We start from the raw sequence: 21,458 nt of genomic DNA on the forward strand, positions 1-21,458 counted from the left end.
AAACACCCCCCTCAGCTTATACTTGAGTGAACTCTCCGCCCTCAGTGGTCTTCAACCTGCGGACCTCCAGATGTTTCAAAACTACAACTCCCAGCAAGCCCAGACAGCCATCGGCTGTCCGGGCATGCTGGGAGTTGTAGTTTTGAAACATCTGGTGGTCCGCCGGTTGAAGACCACTGCCCGGGCCTTTGTCATCATCCAGCACCCCCTCCTCCCCCCTTTAGTTTTGTACTCACCTCCGCTCGGCGGGAGGTTAGGGTGAGCTGGTCCGGGCCATCTGTGCTGCAGGACCGTCCGGTGGGGAGGGATAGTCGTTCCGGGCTGTCCATCTTCACCGGGGGGGCCTTTTCTCCGCGCTTCGCGCCCGGCCCCGGAGTAATGACGTTGCCTTGACGACGACGCACAGGGACGTTGCTCAGGCAACGAGTTGTAGTTTTGGAACAACTGAAGGTCTGCAGGTTGAAAACCACTGTTAAATCAGACATTGACAAGCGGTGATGATGAAGGGGGTGGTGTGGGATGATGACAGGGTAATGATGAAGGGGGGATGAAGAAGGGGGGGATGATGAAGGGGGGGATGATGGCAGACTAATGATGAAGGGGGGATGATGAAGATGGGGATGATGACAGGGTAATGATGAAGGGGGGGATGATGAAGGGGGGATGATGACAGGGTAATGATGAAGGGGGGGATGATGACAGGGTAATGATGAAGGGGGGGATGATGGTAGGGTAATGATGAAGGGGGATGATGGCAGGGTAATGATGAAGGGGGGATGATGAAGGTGGGGATGATGACAGGGTAATGATGAAGGGGGTGATGATGACGGAGGTCTGGATGATGACGGGGGTCTGGATGATGACAGGGGGGATGATGTATTTCCCACCCTAGGCTTATAGTCGAGTCAATAACTTTTCCTGGGGTTTTGGAGTGAAATTAGGGGCCTCGGCTTATATTCGAGTCAGCTTATACTAGAGTATATATGGCAATTATGTAGTGTGAAAGGGGCCTAACAGGTGCAGCTTTGGGGTTGTGTTTATAGCTTATATTCCACTGTTGCACAGTGTGGTTCAGGCTATAGATAATGATCATAATGGTCAGAAACATGTTAGTTATGATTGCACTTTTCCTGTATTAATGTTCATGTCTATGGATTTGTGTATGGCTTTTAAGGAATTCTAAATGAAGCTGGAATTTTTTTTTTTAGAAGTGTTGGCCATTAAAAAGGACTTATACTGATTGCTTTTGGGAGTTGAGGCCATGCACCGCCCATGTCAGCTGATATTGGCCTGTTATACTTTGGGACCCGCATCATTCAGAAATGTATGGCATATTGTATAGATACAGCACTGCATAGACTATTTCCCTAAGGCTAGGTTCACACAGAATGCTCCGGATTGAAAAATTCCGTCCGGAGATTCTGAATGCACCCAGCGCTAACTGAATCAGTCGGCACTAGGACCACACAGACATTACCGTTCCCATAGACAGCAAAGTCTGCAACACCGATTCTCATTATGGTGCTTGGTTTTGCTGCCCAGGATATTAGGGCCTGGTATGTAGTACATGTGTGTATGTAATACATACACACTGCTATACACATGGGGGTTATGTGCAGAGCATTGCACCCTAGTGTCTGTAAAAGTCACTAGGGTGCAATGCTCTGCAGATACCCCCATGTGTATTTCAATGTAAAAGGCAATGCGGTGATAACAGTGGCAGCATGAGCCCTGACTGTCCGCTCCTGTCCACAGCAGCATCATGACCACCGGTGCCCGCACTTTCCCTTTCTAACGAATCCCTTTATCGAAATATTATTGATAAAATCGAATAATTGTTGCAGCCCTAATCCTTAGCCCATTTTTTTTTTTTTTAATCTTACAGTTCAATGTTGTAATACGGAGAGGGTCTGGTCCTCTGATTTGTCACATTTGTGCCCAGATAGTGTCATACAGCCAGGCCCATAGCTGCATGCTCTGCATACATAGAACCATGTAATGTTCACATAGATAGTGTCCCAGAGTGCCGTAATGCATCCAGTACCTACTGATAGGTTTCATCGTAGAGCTGAGATTGAAGTCTCTACTGTGCAGGAGAGTTATGCTGCTGTCTGTTTCCAGCAGTAAAATCAGTAATGGTTATGAGAATGGAGGAGAAATCGTCTGAAATCCGTGACCTCCATACTGGATCAGAGCACATGGCAGGCTAGTAACAGAGCTATCGTCTCACCGACAGCTAATAGAGATCAGTCACTCGCACTTTACTTATGGATAAGGATCATAAATCAGGGACTTGACACTACAATTACCAATTTACAGTTCGATTTTGGACCAACAAAATATCACTACCACTTTGTTCACATTTTATGTCTGGTTATGTATTTGCTGTCAAATGCATATACCGTATTTTTCGCCGTATGAGACGCACTTTTTCTTCCCCAAAACTGGGGGGGGGGGGGGGAAAGTTGGTGCGTTTTATACGGCGAATACACACACCTATCGCGGCGGTCCCTGTGGCCATCAACGGCCGGGACCCGAGGCTAATACAGGACATCACCAATCACGGGGATGCCCTGTATTAACCCTTCAGACGCGGGGATCAAAGCTGACTGCCGCGTCTGAAGGGAAAGTGACACTAACCCGGCCGTTTGGGACCGCCGCGGTGAAATCGCGGCGTCCCGAACAGCTTACAGGACAGGACACCGGGAGTGACCTTACCTGCCTCCTCGGTGTCTGCTTCGTGCCGGGATCCCCTGCATGGCTGGCGCACTCCTTCGACATCATCACTTCGTCGCGCACGCCGTCCCGGCGTGAGTGGCAATGTGATGACGGCGACGTGATGACGGTGACGGAGAGCGTGGATCCCGGGGAAGAAGACGTCCGGAGCGTCGGGGACACCACAGGGACGCGGCGACAGCGATGGAGCGACATCCAGGGCAGCGGTGATGGGTCCGGAGTGGCGGGGACACGTGATTATTACCTCCTAGACCAGTGGTCTTCAACCTGCGGACCTCCAGATGTTGCAAAACTACTACTCCCAGCATGCTGTCCGGGCATGCTGGGAGTTGTAGTTTTGCAACATCTGGAGGTCCGTGGGTTGAAGATCACTGTTGGGTTCAGAATCTTTTTTTTCTAGACTTTGCACCTTTAAAATTGGGTGCGTCTTATATGCCGGTGCGTACTATAGAGCGAAAAATATGGTAAATGCAATATTTGAGTAAAACTCCAAGCAAGTTTTCATTGTAAGGAACATGAGCCTGCTAAAAGGTATTCTGAGACCATTTAGGTGTGGGGTTGCTTTTCATCTAAGGAGTGGTCTCACTCCAAATTTTGCCTAAGATCACTGCCACGAATAGAGAATGATATCTAAACAACTTCTCCCAGCCATCCAGGAGCAATTTGCTGTTGAATAATGCTTTCTCCAGCATAGTGGAGCACCATGTCACAAGGCCACTTTTATATGTGTTAGATCGCGAGCACTGGGGCCCCCCACTATCTCCTGTATGGAGCCTAAGCTCTCCTCTACAGCAGCACATCACGACCCCCCCCCAAGGTGGGGACCACCACGCCCCCTCCATATAGCTCTATGGGAGAGCCGTTCGGCTATTTTCGGCTCTCCCATAGAGCTATATAGAGGGGTCATGGTGGCCCAGCTGGGGCTCTCCATACAGGAGATCTAAAAATTATCCTCTAGCCTGCAGATAGGGGATACGTTTTTTTTTTCTACACAAGACTTCCTTAACTCCTGGTACTTAAGGATCCAGGGTGTACCTGTACGTCCTGAGTCCCGTTTACCGGGTTTAAACCGTTCTCACGAGGGGAGTTAGCCTAGTGCCGGTTAGCCCAGTGGAGCTGATCGAGACATCCGCGGTGACATCACGGGTCCCGAATAGCTGAGTGAACACCGGGAGGGTCCTCACTTGCCTCCTCGGCATCCGATCTATGTTCTGCTGCTCCTAGCCTGCTATGCAGGCTAGAGCAGCAGAGCGGCGAGAACACTGATTAATGCTATATGGCGTAGCATTGATCAGTGTAAGAAAATAGGAAGATTGCATGTTATAGCCCCTTATGGGGGGTACAAATAAAAAAGTGTAAAATGTACACCGCATAAATTTATATATTTTTGGCTTTGCTGTAGATTTTGTTATTAAATTGTTGATGTCATTACAAAGTATAATTGTTGGCGCAAAAAACAAGCTCTTTTATGGGTCTGTAGGTGAAAGATTGAAAGCGGTATGATTTTTAGAAGGGGAGGAGGAAAAAACTAAAGTGCAAAGAAGAAAATTGGCATAGTCCTTAAGGTCTAAATGGGCTTGGTCCTTAAATGGCTACTCCGGTGCCAAGACATCTTCTCCCCTATCCAAAGGATAGGGGATAAGATGCCTGATCGCGGGGGTCCCGCCACTGGGGACCCCTGTGATCTGGCACACAGCACCCTGTTAGAATCAGTCCCCGGAGCGTGTCTGATTACTGGCGATCACGGGGACAGAGCATTGTGATGTCACGGCTCCGCCCCCGTGTGATGTCACACTCTGCACACTCAATGCAAGCCTATGGGAGGGGGCGGGGTAGCTGTCACGCCCCCTCCCATAGGCTTGCATTGAGGGGGCGGAGTGTGATGTCACACGGGGGCGGGGCCGTGACGTCACAATGCTCCGTCCCCGTGATCGCCAGTAATCAGACCCGGAGCGAACACAGTCCAGGGACCGATTCTAACTGGGTGCTGTGTGCAAGATCATGGGGGTCCCCAGCGGCGAGGGGATAAGATGTCTTAGCGCCGGGGTAACCCTTTAAGGGTTTAATGGCCAAGCCCAGTTTTTGAAATCCGGCATGTCTCTCTTCAAGTGGTAAAAACTTTGTAATGCTTTTACTGACTGTTCTGAAAGGTTAAGTGGGTATATAGCATCAGAGGGGACGGAGGCAGGGAAGTTTGGGTGATGGTGGTCTAAGTTGGGGGAGGGTGTACTGCGGCTCAGCCAATCCCTAAAGATCAGCTTACTCACCTGTTACTCACCTGGTAGGGACACAAAATATTTCAGTACACAGAATTTTTAAAATCACTGGTAGTTGCATATTAGCAATGGAGGCTCTAAGTCTACAGAGAGACCACGGATTGGAGTTAGTAATACAACATTTTACTCAGGTTCACCCACACTATAATTCTGTGTATTGGTCTTAGTACGGGTGTACAGCCTGTCAGTTTTCCTTTTAAGTTATTAAAAAAATAAAGAATACATAAATAAAATAATTCCTGAGGGATGAAATTGGTTGCTCGCTAAAGGGTTAATGAAGTACCAACTGTTGTATTTGGATCCAGCTGTTGAGCTAAAATGGTTGGGTATCTCTGATGTAGACTATTAAACACATATCTCTTTCCTTCGTAAATCCTTCTTTTTGATTCTTTTGATTACATTTTATATTCCCGGAAAAGATTCATCCTCAAGGTGAAGAAAATTGATCGAGTTTTGCAGGAAAAGTAGAGTGTGAAACATCTAAAAACTTCTTACACATTGGAATTTCAATTACATCCTCAGCCTGTCATTCTGCACACATAATAAGATAGTTAATGAAGGTTTTATGCTCGCCACATATCGGAACTCCTCACCGCCTGGGCTCCCTGGAGTAAACACTGGGAGGGAGAGAGAAATCTTTGAAAGATGTAGTAAAGGTGATATAGAAAAATCCTGGTGTTGTGCTTATTAAATCAGCTGCCATGCCAGGCTATCCCTTTCTTGTGTGCAACCAGGTATAAACCTAGGGCCACATATAGACATTTGGTTGCCGGTACAATTGCAGCATTACCACGACTTCCAGGAAAGGGTCAAGTCCTGGGAAAAAAAGTGTGGGAACTCACCCAAGATTTCCTGTAGGAATTGAGCCCTGACTTTCATACCTTTTTAGTGTTTCTGTGGTGAACAAGGTCACATGCCCCTTTGCAAAAAGTCTCACCTGATCAGGTTTTTGGGTGATGACATTTTTACAGTAATGGCAAAATAAATTTTTGAGCCCCCTAGAATAATTACTAAAGGGAAGACAGGGATGTGGAATTTCTATCACCCGACGCCCGGGACATGCAGTTTTGGGCTCCGGACAGGTGAATTTTTCCGGCCCTTAGTCCTGCTTTGGGCAAGCAGAGCCGGACCTGACAAGCGCGGCGGCACTCGGCAGTCTGGTGCCCGCTCCATACTCTGCAGCCCCCGGCTGTTCTCAGTAGTCGGGGGCCGCGGCTAATAGCCAGCATACGGCGATCGCTGCGGCTGGCTATTAACCCTTTTGATCGCCGCTGTAAAGCTGACTGCAGCATCTAAAGGGATATGTGAATTCTCCCTGGTGGGCTAGTGGGGTGGATCGTCACCCCACAGCATGATCGCGGGGGGGGGGGGGGGGGGGGTTAGGTGTCCACTATAGAGGTAGCCGGAGGGCTTACCTCTGTTCCCTGCTGTCCCGTGGCTCTGTCATTGATAGAGCCTGGCTGGACGAGGCTCTATCAATTGATCGCAGAGCACACAGATCAATGGAGTTCAATAGAACGCCATTGATCTGTATGAGGAATCTAATGATTCCTCCGAACAGTCTAATAAAGTGTAAAAAAAATAAGTTTTAATAAGTTTAAAAGACACACATTAACCCCTTCCATGTTAAAAGTTCAAATCACCCCCTTTTCCCATATAAAAACATGTAAATATAATAAAAATAAATATATTTATCATTGTGCGTAATTGTACAAACTATTAAAATATAACATTATGTATCCCATACGTAAGTGACATAAAAAAAACCCAAAAAACAGAAAAAAAAGTTAAAAAGCGATTAAAAAGTCAGATCAATACCAAAAAAGCTATGAAAAAGTTCAGAATTTTTTAAAAATTTTTTATAGCATGACAAACTACAAATCTGGTATTGCTGTTATCAGACCGGCCTAAAGTATCAAAACAACATGTTAGCTCAACCACAAAGTAAATGGTGTAGAAAAGAAAACCACCAAATTTTCTAAATTATCTTTTACTATTTCAATTTCACTTCACTTCACCGATTTATATATGTATTTTTTTGTTTCGGAGAATGTTATTGAAAAATTTAAAGGTATCATCATAGTAGGTAGTTGTGGCTTTTATAGGGCTAGGAAGAAAAAATGAAAGTGTAAAACCGAAAATTGGTCCGGACAAGTGAATCGTCATGAGGGACAAGTAGATTTTGCTCCGTTTTAATCCTGTGGACAAGTAGTTTTTTATTTAATTTCCACATCCCTGAAAGAGTGCCCACATTAAACACTGCTCAAAAAAGATTAAGGCAACAAAATCACACAAAAATTATCAATGGAAATCAAATTTATCAACCCATGGAGGTCTGGATATGGAGTCACACTCAAAATCAAAGTGGAAAGCCACACTACAGGCTGATCCAACTTTGATGTAATGTCCTAAAAACAAGTCAGAATGAGGCTCAGTAGTGTGTGTGGCCTTCACGGGCCCGTATGACCTCCCTACAACGCCTGTGCATGCTCCTGATGAGGTGGCGGATGGTCTCCAGAGGGATGTCCTCCCAGACCGGGACTAAAGCATCCGCCAACTCCTGGACAGTCTTTGGTGCAACGTGGTGTTGGTGGATGGAACGAGACATGATGTCCCAGATGTGCTCAATCAGATTCAGGTCTGGGGAACGGGCGGGCCAGTCCATAGCATCAATGCCTTCCTCTTGTAGGAACTGCTGACACACTCAAGCCACATGAGGTCTAGCATTGTCTTGCATAAGAAGGAACCCAGGGCCAACCGCACCAGCATATGGTCTCACAAGGGGTCCAAGGATCTCATCTCAGTACCTAATGGCAGTCAGGCTACTTCTGTCAGGCGCATGAAGGGCTGTGCGCCCCCCCCCCCAAAGAAATGCCACCCCACACCATTACTGACCCACCGCCTAACCAGTCATGCTGGAGGATTTGCAGGCAGCAGAATGTTCTCCGTGGTGTCTCTAGACTCTGTCACGTCTGTCACATATGCTCAGTGTGAACCTGCTTTCATCTGTGAAGAGCACAGGGCGCCAGTGGTGGATTTGCCAATCTTGGTAGTGCCTCCATGCTCTGGACACAACACTGACAGACACAGCAAACCACCTTTCCACAGCTCGCATTGATGTGCCATCCTGGATGAGCTGCACTACCTAACCCACTTGTGTGGGTTGTAGACTCCGTTTCATGCTACCACAAGTGAAAGCACCGCCAGCATTCAAAATTGTCTCTGTTGCTTAAAAATAACTTTTGTGCTGGGACCCCCACTGTCAACAGCACAAAATAAGGGTACCCATCTCTCAACTTAGGGAGTCAGATGCAAGTCAGCAAGTTTTTAAAACCATTTTTGTTGATTTTAATTTTTTTTATTAACAGTTTAACTTTTGGTAGCATCTGAATACCTAGTCGCAGGTGCTTGAAGGAAGAATAAACAATAAAGAGAAGGAGACCTAGTGCTGACAATTCTTACATAAATTCTTACATTTTATTAAAGAAAACTGCCTTTGAAAATCCCACCACTATGGGACTATGGGTCCCCATACCTCGTGGGACACTGAGTCCCACAGCAGCATGAGGGTGTCGAAGGGTCATGGACTCAAGGTGGCTAATTGACAAGGCAGCAGGAGGAACACAGCCTGCTGTAACACAGAGTTTTACCAAACGTGCATCCAGCTGTTGCAAAACTACAACTCCAAGCATGCCTGGACAGTCAAAGAATGTCTGGACATGCTGGGAGTTGTAGTTTTGGAATAGTTTTAGGTACAGTGTTCGGATAACTCTTTTTACAGCAGTGTTGCCTTCAGCTGTGTGCCTACAGCTAAGTCCCAGCATTACAGGACTGCCTAAGGATGACACACATGAATGACATAGGAAGATCAAAGTTGTACACTCACCATATTGTCTTTGGAGGTAGAGTACAGTCAATTCCAAATAATCATTGTGTGTGTGTGTGTGTGTGTACAGCATAAATCCAGAGAGAAAAGGGTTACAGAGCAGGGCTGCCATGCTCAGCAGTGAGTCAGCAGAGTGAGGGAGGGGGAGGCATCATCACAGTGCAGACAAGAGAGGGACATGCCCCCTCCCTTTTAACAAGATGGAAAATACATTGAGAAGACTTAATATGCTACTTTATAGTGAAATATTGTTGATAGAGACATAAAAATTACATGCACATGATAGGGATGAGGTACCAAGTAACATATAACAGTTTTTTTTTTTTTTTTGTGGGATCTGACAGGCACACTTTAAAATAAAAAATGTGTTTATCATAAGTGTGTAGCACACTGAACCTCCTCTAGATAGCAGGTAAATAACAGCTTCTTTTGGATTTGTTGGGCATGGACAGAGCTCTCTCCAAGGTAATGTTCCTGTTGTCTACATAATGACGAGTATTTAAACATTTTCTCTTGGGTCACCGTACTGGAAGTTTGTTTATACATCATTATGGAAAGATGCTGTGGTCTGTCATACCGTATGTTGATAACTGATAGAGGTCAACTAACCATCAACTTACTATAAACCAAGCAGAATCTTAATGGGTCCCATGTTCTCTTCCAGCTCATAGGCCTCTTGATCTTGTGCATCGGAATATATGCAGAGAGTGAACGGCGGAGACATCAAACTTTGGAAGGGATATTTCTGGCACCAGCCATCATCCTGCTTCTCCTGGGAATACTGATGTTTGTGGTCTCCTTTATTGGTATGGTCGGATCCTTAAGAGATAACTTACTGCTTCTCAAAATCGTAAGTGAACATACAATGATAAATTTCCTAGATCTTAATAATGTATGGTCTGAGATTGTTTTATGTGGACTCTTGTTAGCAAATGTACATAAACCTAACTCTATTGAAAAACTGTTCCATGTTAGCCATAGAAGAGAAAAAAAGCCCTAATGTATATAGGAATTTTACATCCCGAATGACATGCCAGTCAGAGGTGTGTGGCTGTATACGAGGACCAAATGCTTCTGGCTTGTAATGATATTTCGATAGTCACGTATGCAGCAGACACTGAGCATGCTGCTTCTCTCATATAACTTTACAATTTTTCATTTCACCCTTTTATTCTTCATATTTTATTTAATGGGGAAACAGAATTTGTCTCCTGTGATACTAGTTCTTGTAATGTCAAGGTTTGAATTATTAAAACTGCTCTCACGTCTCATCTATATGAGAGCAGCATATAGTAGAGCTCAGGAATGTATAGTTTTCTGGGATTTTCTTTAGTATTTACATGCAAAATGCTGTAAACATTCTACCAGGACTCCTGACGAAAGCCTGTGAGTCTGGATTTTCCCACCCTTATACAGTGATTGACAGCTTTTCCTGTATACACCATTAACCCCTTAAGGACCAGGGTTTTTTCCGTTTTTGCATTTTCGTTTTTTGCTCCTTGCCTTTAAAAAATCATAACTCTTTCAATTTTGCACCTAAAAATCCATATGATTGCTTATTTTTTGCGCCACCAATTCTACTTTGTAATGACGTCAGTCATTTTGCCCAAAAAACTACGGTGAAACGGGAAAAAAAATCATTGTGCGACAAAATTGAAAAAAAAAACACTGTTTTGTAACTTTTGGGGGCTGTCGTTTATACGTAGTACATTTTTCGGTAAAAATGACACCTGATATTTATTCTGTAGGTCCATACGATTAAAATGATACCCTACTTATATAGGTTTGATTTTGTCGGACTTCTGGAAAAAATCATAACTACATGCAGGAAAATTAATACGTTTAAAATTGTCATCTTCTGACCCCTATAACTTTTTTATTTTTCCGTGTATGGGGCGGTATGAGGGCTCATTTTTTGCGCCGTGATCTGAAGTTTTTAACGGTATTGCATTGATAGGACTTATTGATCGCTTTTTATTCATTTTTAAATGATATAAAAAGTGACCAAAAATGCACAATTTTGGACTTTGGAATTTTTTTGCGCGCAGGCCATTGACCGAGCGGTTTAATTAATGATATATTTTTATAATTCGGACATTTTCGCACGCGGTGATACCATATATGTTTATTTTTATTTTTATTTACACTGTGTTTTTTTATTTTTTTTATTGGAAAAGGGGGGTGATTCAAACTTTTAATTTAGGGGAGGAGTTAAATGATCTTTATTCACTTTTTTTTTTTTCACTTTTTTTTTTGCAGTGTTATAGGTCCCATAGGGACCTATAACACTGCAAACACTGATCTCCTATGCTGATCACTGGTTTCTCATTAGAAACCAGTGATCAACGATTCTGCCGCATGACTGCTCATGCCTGGATCTCAGGCACTGAGCAGTCATTCGGCGATCGGACAGCGATGAGGCAGGAAGGGGCCCTCCCGCTGTCCTGTCAGCTGTTCGGGATGCCGCGATTAGCCGCGGCTATCCCGAACTGCCCGACTGAGCTAGCCGGGAACTTTCACTTTTAGCCGCTCAGCTCTGAGCGCGCGGCTAAAGGGTTAATAGCGCGCGGCGCCGCGATCGGCGCTGCACGCTATTAGAGGCGGGTCCCGGCTTCACTATGACGCCGGGCCCGCCGTGATATGACGCGGGGTTACACATATCAGAAGAGCAGGACCAAGGACGTACCGGTACGTCCTTGGTCCTTAAGGGGTTAAATACAAAGAGAAATACCAGCATATGAACAGTCTTTTACATGAAAATACTGTGTCCAGTATACAATGCATTAAAGAGGCACTGTCATTGTTGAAAACTTTTTATATGTTACAGAACTAATCATATGATGGCTTTTTGCAGTATAAGTTTATTAAAAAAATGTTAATTTCCCCCAGAAATTAAATCTAAAAATAGCCACCACTAGGGGTCATCTGTCTTTAGCCAGACAGACTAGTGTTGATTTTGCAGCATTACAGATACAGGCCATAAAGCGCACCGGTATCCATCAGGGCTGCACGATATGGGAAAAATGTGCGATTTCAATTTTGGGCCTAAAGATGGCGAATGCGATGCAATATAATTTAAAAAATGGTGAAATCCCCCCATTTCATGTCCAATCGCCTCCATTTCACATCTACCTACCCATTTTCACATTCTCCCTCCCCTGTCACATTCTCCCTCCCCTGTCACATTCTCCCTCCCCTGTCACATTCTCCCTCCCCTGTCACATTCTCCCTCCCCTGTCACATTCTCCCTGCCCCATGTCACATTCTCCCTCCCCCATGTCACATTCTCCCTCCCCCATGTCACATTCTCCCTCCCCCATGTCACATTCTCCTCCCCCATGTCACATTCTCCTCCCCCATGTCACATTCTCCTCCCCCTTGTCACACCCCCTTGTCACATTCTCCTCCCCCTTGTCACATTCTCCTCCCCCTTGTCACATGCTCCTCCCCCTTGTCACATTCTCCTCACCCTTGTCACATCCTCCCCCCTCCCGTCACATTCTTGTATTCTTATACTGCAGTAATACACTGGGTTTCCCGGGCGGATTTCAAATCTTCCAGGGGACCCGGGAAACCTAGTGCATTACTGCAGTACAAGACCTTTCCCCATCAGCCAATCACTGGCTTGACATGGCTGAAAAGGGAAAGGTCCTACTGTACTAAGAAGAGAGGAAACTCCTTAGCACACTGAGACGAATCTGCAGTGACCGGCACGCACACACAGGCAGTGCAGGATACAGGCAGATTCCCCCCCCGGTTTTCAGCTGCGCCCGATCCTGTGTGTCCCATAACACTCCCCTAATGTGGGGGAACTGCAATCTAACGTGGGGGAAACTGTGCTAACGTGGGGGAACTGCTACCTAATGTGGGTAAACTGTGCTACTGTGTAGGAACTCTGATGCCTCTACTTACTGTGTGGGAACTCTGATGCCTCTACTTACTGTGTGGGAACTCTGATGCCTCTACTTACTGTGTGGGAACTCTGATGCCTCTACTTACTGTGGGGGAACTCTGATGCCTGTAGCTGCTGTGTGGGGAACTCTGATGCCTGTAGCTGCTGTGTGGGGAACTCTGATGCCTGTAGCTGCTGTGGGGGAACTCTGATGCCTGTAGCTGCTGTGGGGGAACTCTGATGCCTGTAGCTGCTGTGGGGGAACTCTGATGCCTGTAGCTGCTGTGGGGGAACTCTGATGCCTGTAGCTGCTGTGGGGGAACTCTGATGCCTGTAGCTGCTGTGGGGGAACTCTGATGCCTGTAGCTGCTGTGGGGGAACTCTGATGCCTGTAGCTGCTGTGGGGGAACTCTGATGCCTGTAGCTGCTGTGGGGGAACTCTGATGCCTGTAGCTGCTGTGGGGGAACTCTGATGCCTGTAGCTGCTGTGGGGGAACTCTGATGCCTGTAGCTGCTGTGGGGGAACTCTGATGCCTGTAGCTGCTGTGGGGGAACTCTGATGCCTGTAGCTGCTGTGGGGGAACTCTGATGCCTGTAGCTGCTGTGGGGGAACTCTGATGCCTGTAGCTGCTGTGGGGGATTTCTGATGCCTCTACCTGCTGTGGGGGAACTCTGATGCCTCTACCTGTTGTGGGGGAACTCTGATGCCTCTACCTGCTGTGGGGGAACTCTGATGCCTTTACCTGCTGTGGGGGAACTCTGGTGCCAGCCAGTGACAGCTATGTTTATTAGCATCCAACTTTACTAGGAAAAGATAAAACAGATAAAAGTACAGTATTTTTATGAATACGTTTTATATCTATAAAATCCTTGCACTAATTTTATAAAGATCTATTCTTATATTTATACATTTTATCCTGTTATGAACTCCTAATGTTTTACGAATACTGCAGGCAAGCTCCAAGCATCTTCCTCTGTGTAACATGGACAGCATGAAACCAGAGAGGAAAGGGTTACAGAGTAGAGTGCTGTGATTGGCTGACAGCTCATGCTCGCTCCTAGATCCTAGAGACATAAAACAAAACATATGTTACACGATCAGGATTAGGTGCCGGGTAACATATCATTTATTTTTTTTTTATTTTTATTTTTTTTAACTATGACAGGTACACTTTAAGCATTAAGAAAGTTTTCAGACCCTTTCACGTTTTGCATTTTGTTATGTTGCGTCCTTGTGCTAAAATAGTTATATTTTTCCTGCAATTTTGCACTCAACTCCCCATAATGAGAATGTAAAAATCGAATTTTAGAAAGGTTTTCAAATTTATTAAAAATGAAAAACAAACATTTTGAAAAGACATAAGTGTTCAGGCCTTCTATTAAAATTTAGCTTTCGGGGCCTCCCGTTTCTCCTGATCATCTTTGTGATGGTAAAAAAAATTCCATGCCCCCTGAGGAAGCTTATGGTAGCGAAACATATGTTGGGGTTGTTATATGTCTGGTAAGGCTTATTTCATGAATGCTGGGACTCTTGTTTATGCTGCTATGATGTTTGTTTGCCTACGCTGCTATAATATGCTGCTATAAATCTCTGTTTACAATCATCATATGCTGCTATAGTGCCTGTTTACTACATTATAGTGCAATATTCTTGCACCCCATACCATTTACATATATCGCCATAGCATGCTGCTACAATGTTTGTTTACAATTTTTTATATGCTGCTATAGTGCCTGTTTCTCTTATTTTGCATACATAGAGTGCAATACCTTTGCATAGCATGAACCACATGATATCATCTTACTTTTAACCTATTACGCCTTATCGTGCCATATAATTCATAGAAGTTGTTACTGGTGAAATATTTTTACTTGTTGTTTTAAATGTGTGATTTATTTAAATAAAGATTCAATAAATTTTTTGGATCACTGTGTGATAGTGTTTCTGCTTTGGGGTATTATGGTAAAAAAAAAAAATTCTGCACAGAAAGTTCCCAAGAGCACAGTGGTCTCAATAATTCTTAAACGTAAGAAGTTTGCAACAACCAGAACTCTTCCTAGAGCCAGTTACCCCACTAGAATAAGTAATTGGTGGAGAAAGGCCTTGGTAAGATAGATAAGAAAGAACATAATGGTCACTCTCTGGCTAAGCTTCAAACATCCTGTGTGCAGACGGAGCAAACTTCCAGAAGGTCAACTGGCAGTGCAGTACTCCTTAGTAAAAGACCCTTTTAAGCAGGTCCGCTGACAGGGGGGTACAGCCAGTACACCAGCAATGGACCAAGGCTCCTAGGGGTGCCCGGCCCCGCTTAACCCCCCTACAGCAGCCCCATTACTACCTGGAGCGGCAGGGGCCCAGGCCTAGAGCTGTGCAAGGGGCCCCAAAATTTCTGATGGCAGCCCTGCATATAAACTCACTTTGAATTTGTGAAATGTGCCTAAAGGACTCTCTGACTGTGATAAACGGGTCTGATAAAAATAGGATTGAAGATTTTGGCTTAATATTAAAGTTCCATGTCTGCCGGATCAGGCATTGCTCAATACCATCCCTACAGTAAAGCATAGTCATGGCAACCCCAGTGTTTTTTAGCCACTGACAGAGGAAGACTGGTCAGGACTGAGGGAAAGCGGAATGGAGCAAACTACAGAGATACCTTTAACCACTTGGAGACGCAGGGCGTATGGGTACGCCCCAGTTCCCAAGCCCTTAAGGACTCAGGGCGTACCTGTACGCCCAGAGTCCCGTTACTGGCGTTTAAAGCATTTACACGAGCGGAGAACGCTTTAAACCCGGTGGGTCCCAACTGCTATCAGCAGCCAGGACCCAGAGTTAATGCTGAGCATCACCTGTTGGGCCGATGCCCGGCATTAACCCTTTAGACGCCACAATCAAAGTTGATAGTGGCGTCTAAAATGAAAGTGAAAGAATCCTGGCAGCTCAGCAGAGCTGATCGGGACTATTGCGATGAAATCGCGATGTCCCGATCAGCTGAGAGGACGGCGAGAGGGCCCTTATCTGGCTCCTCGCTGTCCGATCAGTGCTCTATTGCTCCAAGCCTGTCGTGCAGGCTGGAGCAGCAGAGCACCGATAACACAATGTGAGTACGGTTTTAATCAGCATCACCCGCACTACAAGCCTGTGTAACAGGTTTAGTGTGGGTGATACTACTGACAGATTTCCTTTTAAGGGGTTAATAAAAACCTGATCCAGAGTGCTGTGGACTTCAAACTGGGCCAAAGGTTCCTCCTCCAACAAGACAATGACCATAAGCACACAGGAGTGACTTGGGGACAACTCTGTGAATGTACATGACAAATTTCTGATGGCAGCCCTGCATATAAACTCACTTTGAATTTGTGAAATGTGCCTAAAGGACTCTCTGACTGTGATAAACGGGTCTGATAAAAATAGGATTGAAGATTTTGGCTTAATATTAAAGTTCCATGTCTGCCGGATCAGGCATTGCTCAATACCATCCCTACAGTAAAGCATAGTCATGGCAACCCCAGTGTTTTTTAGCCACTGACAGAGGAAGACTGGTCAGGACTGAGGGAAAGCGGAATGGAGCAAACTACAGAGATACCTTTAACCACTTGGAGACGCAGGGCGTATGGGTACGCCCCAGTTCCCAAGCCCTTAAGGACTCAGGGCGTACCTGTACGCCCAGAGTCCCGTTACTGGCGTTTAAAGCATTTACACGAGCGGAGAACGCTTTAAACCCGGTGGGTCCCAACTGCTATCAGCAGCCAGGACCCAGAGTTAATGCTGAGCATCACCTGTTGGGCCGATGCCCGGCATTAACCCTTTAGACGCCACAATCAAAGTTGATAGTGGCGTCTAAAATGAAAGTGAAAGAATCCTGGCAGCTCAGCAGAGCTGATCGGGACTATTGCGATGAAATCGCGATGTCCCGATCAGCTGAGAGGACGGCGAGAGGGCCCTTATCTGGCTCCTCGCTGTCCGATCAGTGCTCTATTGCTCCAAGCCTGTCGTGCAGGCTGGAGCAGCAGAGCACCGATAACACAATGTGAGTACGGTTTTAATCAGCATCACCCGCACTACAAGCCTGTGTAACAGGTTTAGTGTGGGTGATACTACTGACAGATTTCCTTTTAAGGGGTTAATAAAAACCTGATCCAGAGTGCTGTGGACTTCAAACTGGGCCAAAGGTTCCTCCTCCAACAAGACAATGACCATAAGCACACAGGAGTGACTTGGGGACAACTCTGTGAATGTACATGAGTGGTCCAGCCAGAAACCTGACTTGAACTCAATAGAACATCTCTGGAGAAACCTAAAAAAGGCTTCCACCAATGGTTCCCATCCAACCTGACAGAGCTTGAGAGGATTTGCATTTGTCATTATGGAGTATTGAGTGCAGAACAAGTTGTTTGTTTATGGGATATTTTTTTTAAATTTTTTTTAGCTGCAACATAACAAAATGTAGAAATAAAAAGTGAACGGGTCTGAGAACATTTCAAATGCATTTGACATCATTTCTCAATGCTGTGCTTCTGTTTTGGCTGACAGGGCTGCCCCCAATCTATTACTATGCACTCTTCATGTTCCTACAGCAGTCAATAAACTTTAATTAAATGCAGCTAATGAAGCTAAATCTGCTGATAACTTTGTCTATATCGCCTCCCGTATAATATCTATCAGCTTTCTTTCCTGTTTCATTTATTTTTACTTCAATTTCCTGTGCAATGTGAGGAAAGAAATCCTGTTGTTATCTGGGACCAACAATTGGTTAGTCTTGCTATGTCTGTTATACATATTGTGTCTCTTTAGTACAGAGCCAGGTCCTGCTCAGTATGTTCTGAGGGTCTCCATAGCCAATTTATACCTTTTACATTGTACCCCATCCAAAAAATAATCTTTTCAGTGTTTCTAAACCAATATTTTACACTCTCTGAAGTCTTTTTGTTAAAAGGTCAGCTGTGCCATATAGAGTTCTACCTCGTCATACAGAAACCAAAAGTGTTTGTTATGTGCTGGGTACTTGGCTCCGTAGTCCCCAAGGCAGGACTTTGCTCTAACCTTCTAACACCTCCCCACTGCCAGTCATAATATAGGTTACTTATCATTGTCACTCCCCAGAGTCAATAAACTGTGACATCACTAAGTGAAAGGTCCTGGAAGGGACATTACATTCAGTCATTTTCTGTCTGTTTCCAAGTGAGTTTCAACAACTGCCTGGGATATGAGCATACAGGAAAACTGCTGTCGCAACCTTATAAATCGTACCCATAGATCCACATAGCTGATTCTAAGACTCTGTTCACATCTAATAAAAGAGAGAGATAGATAGTCGGCACTATATAGACACCTTATCAACCTGCTCACCGGTGCATGCAGCCGCAAGGACCACCACGCCAAGTCCACAGTATGTAGTGGTGCTCAATCCACACAGATATCGTCCCAAAGTGGAAAGTAATGTTGTTGAGAAGGAACATGAGATGGCACTCACAAACTGCATTGAAAAAACGATGTGTTCTTTATTAGTGGGTTAGCAAAGCCATAAAAACAACGGAGTGGTAGCCTTGGACGACAACCATTTTGCAGGTGCTACCTCCTTGACATACAAGGGGCCAGTTGAAGCCGGTATGGTATCTCCAGCAAAACGGCCGTTGTCCCAAGCTTCCGCTTTGTTGTTTTTATGGCTTTGCTAAACCACTAATAAAGAACACAACGTTTTTTTGAATGCAGTCCGTGAGTGCCATCCCACATTCCTTCTGTTCACATCTACATTGTGGTTTCCACAATCGGCACACAAGGGTCCCACTGACGACAATGGGGTCACTTTATTTGATGGAACTTGCAATGGACGCTCCAAGGCTTCACCCGTTTCTTGTGAGCGCAGTTATTGGTCATCCTCATTAGACAAAATGCAGCAATATTCTGCAACAAATTTATGAAATGTCACATGCTGTTTTTTGCACTTTAGATTGAAGATAAGGATTGCTTGGTTTAGTTATGTGTCATACTTAAGGCAACATCTTACTTTAAAAAAAATTGCATTTCATAAGTCTAGAAAGTAACTGTCCATAGCCACACCCACACGGTAAACATGAATTACAAAGTAGCACATACAGGTTTTAGCGCTATAAGTACTTCATGCGCTACAGTATTCACAATTTCCTCCAAACATGACCAAAAGAGTGTTTATAGGGGGCTTGAAACATGTGCAGGGTTATGCTTTTGTTGTGCGTTAAGAAACCAATGTGTAAATGGAATAACCATGCAGATGTCGCCTTGGTCAAGTTTGCACTTGTGATTATCTGGATGCTAATGACCACTGCACCACTATGCTGAACTGCTATAGAATGGACTGCATAAATATGAAGTTGTCTTTGTAAATATAAAGTTGTCTTTGTCAATATGAAGTTGTCTTTGTAAATATGAAGTTGTCTTTGTAAATATGAAGTTGTCTTTGTAAATATGAAGTTGTCTTTGTCATTATGAAGTTGTCTTTGTCATTATGAAGTTGTCTTTGTCATTATGAAGTTGTCTTTGTCATTATGAAGTTGTCTTTGTCATTATGAAGTTGTCTTTGTCATTATGAAGTTGTCTTTGTAAATAGGAAGTTGTCTTTGTAAATAGGAAGTTGTCTTTGTAAATAGGAAGTTGTCTTTTGTAAATATGAAGTTGTGTCTTTTTTGTAAATATGAAGTTGTGTCTTTGTAAATATGAAGTTGTCTTTTGTAAATATGAAGTTGTCTTTTGTAAATATGAAGTTGTCTTTTGTAAATATGAAGTTGTCTTTTGTAAATATGAAGTTGTGTCTTTGTCAATATGAAGTTGTCTTTGTCAATATGAAGCTGTTGTCAGGATCCGGATACTGTGAGGATACTGGTGGTGGATCCTCTGTGTCAGTGGGGTGATGACGTGGGCCGTACCAGGTGAACTGAGTCTAAGGGGTTACTGGTTTTCACCAGAGCCCGCCGCAAAGCGGGATGGACTTGCAGCGGCAGGTAACCCCCAGGTCGTTCCACCCGATAGCGACTCAACCCCAACTGACGGCTGAGACAGGCGCGGTACAAGGGATTAGGCAAGAGCAAGGTCTGACGTAGCAGAAGGTCAAGGCAGGCAGCAACGATCGTAGTCAGGGGCAACGGCAGAGGGTCTGGAACACTGGCTTGGGACATACAAAGAAACACTTTCACTGGCACAAGGCAACAAGATCCGGCAATGCTGGGAAGGGGAAGTGAGTTTAAATAGAGAGGGCACAGGTGTGATCACTAATTGGGCCAGGTGCCAATCAGAGACGCACTGGCCCTTTAAATCGCAGAGAGCCGGCGCGCGCGCGCCCTAGGGAGCGGGGCCGCACGCGCCGGGACTGAGCCGTCGGAGGACAGGACAGGTAAGGAGACTGGGATGCGAGCCGCGAGCGGGCGCGTCCCTCTACGCGGGTCGCATCCCCGCCGGTGACATTAATGCAGCGCTCCCGGTCAGCGGGTCTGACCGGGGTGCTGCGAGAAGGTGAACGCCGCGAGTGCTCCGGGGAGGAGCGGGGACCCGGAGCGCTCGGCGTAACAGTTGTCTATGTAAATATGAAGTTGTCTTTGTAAATATGAAGTTGTCTTTGTAAATATGAAGTTGTCTTTGTAAATATGAAGTTGTCTTTTGTAAATATGAAGTTGTCTTTTGTAAATATGAAGTTGTCTTTTGTAAATATGAAGTTGTCTTTTGTAAATATGAAGTTGTCTTTTGTAAATATGAAGTTGGGTCTTTGTCAATATGAAGTTGGGTCTTTGTCAATATGAAGTTGGGTCTTTGTCAATATGAAGTTGGGTCTTTGTCAATATGAAGTTGGGTCTTTGTCAATATGAAGTTGGGTCTTTGTCAATATGAAGTTGGGTCTTTGTCAATATGAAGTTGGGTCTTTGTAAATATGAAGTTGTCTTTTGTCAATACGAAGTTGTCTTTTGTCAATACGAAGTTGTCTTTTGTCAATACGAAGTTGTCTTTTGTCAATACGAAGTTGTCTTTTGTCAATACGAAGTTGTCTTTTGTCAATACGAAGTTGTCTTTTGTCAATACGAAGTTGTCTTTGTCAATATGAAGTTGCCTTTGTCAATATGAAGTTGCCTTTGTCAATATGAAGTTGCCTTTGTCAATATGAAGTTGCCTTTGTCAATATGAAGTTGGGCCTTTGTCAATATGAAGTTGGGCCTTTGTCAATATGAAGTTGGGCCTTTGTCAATATGAAGTTGGGTCTTTGTCAATATGAAGTTGGGTCTTTGTCAATATGAAGTTTTCTTTGTCAATATGAAGAGTTGGGTCTTTGTCAATATGAAGAGTTGGGTCTTTGTCAATATGAAGAGTTGGGTCTTTGTCAATATGAAGAGTTGGGTCTTTGTCAATATGAAGAGTTGGGTCTTTGTCAATATGAAGAGTTGGGTCTTTGTCAATATGAAGAGTTGGGTCTTTGTCAATATGAAGTTGTCTTTGACCTTTTTGGAGTTCTCTGGATTTATCCATTGATTAACCCCTTAACGACGCAGGACGTATATTTACGTCCTGCGCCGGCTCCCGCGATATGAAGCGGGATCGCGCCGCGATCCCGCATCATATCGCATCGGTTTCGGCGCTCATCAACGGCCGGGACCCGCGGCTAATACCACACATCGCCGATCGCGGCGATGTGCGGTATTAACCCTTTAG

General features: G+C 44.8%; 1 protein-coding gene across 1 annotated transcript in view; it reads left to right on the forward strand.

Annotated features, from left to right (window-relative positions):
* Window positions 1-21,458, forward strand: part of LOC130368141 (tetraspanin-15-like) — a 173,661-nt gene that overhangs the window by 51,854 nt on the left and 100,349 nt on the right. The window contains exon 2 of the mRNA XM_056571489.1: window positions 9,563-9,748. Coding sequence (XP_056427464.1) covers window positions 9,563-9,748 — 186 coding nt within the window. The remainder of the gene's footprint in view (window positions 1-9,562; window positions 9,749-21,458) is intronic.

The sequence above is a fragment of the Hyla sarda genome, chromosome 4, assembly GCF_029499605.1.
Source record: "Hyla sarda isolate aHylSar1 chromosome 4, aHylSar1.hap1, whole genome shotgun sequence".
Lineage (NCBI taxonomy): Eukaryota > Metazoa > Chordata > Amphibia > Anura > Hylidae > Hyla > Hyla sarda.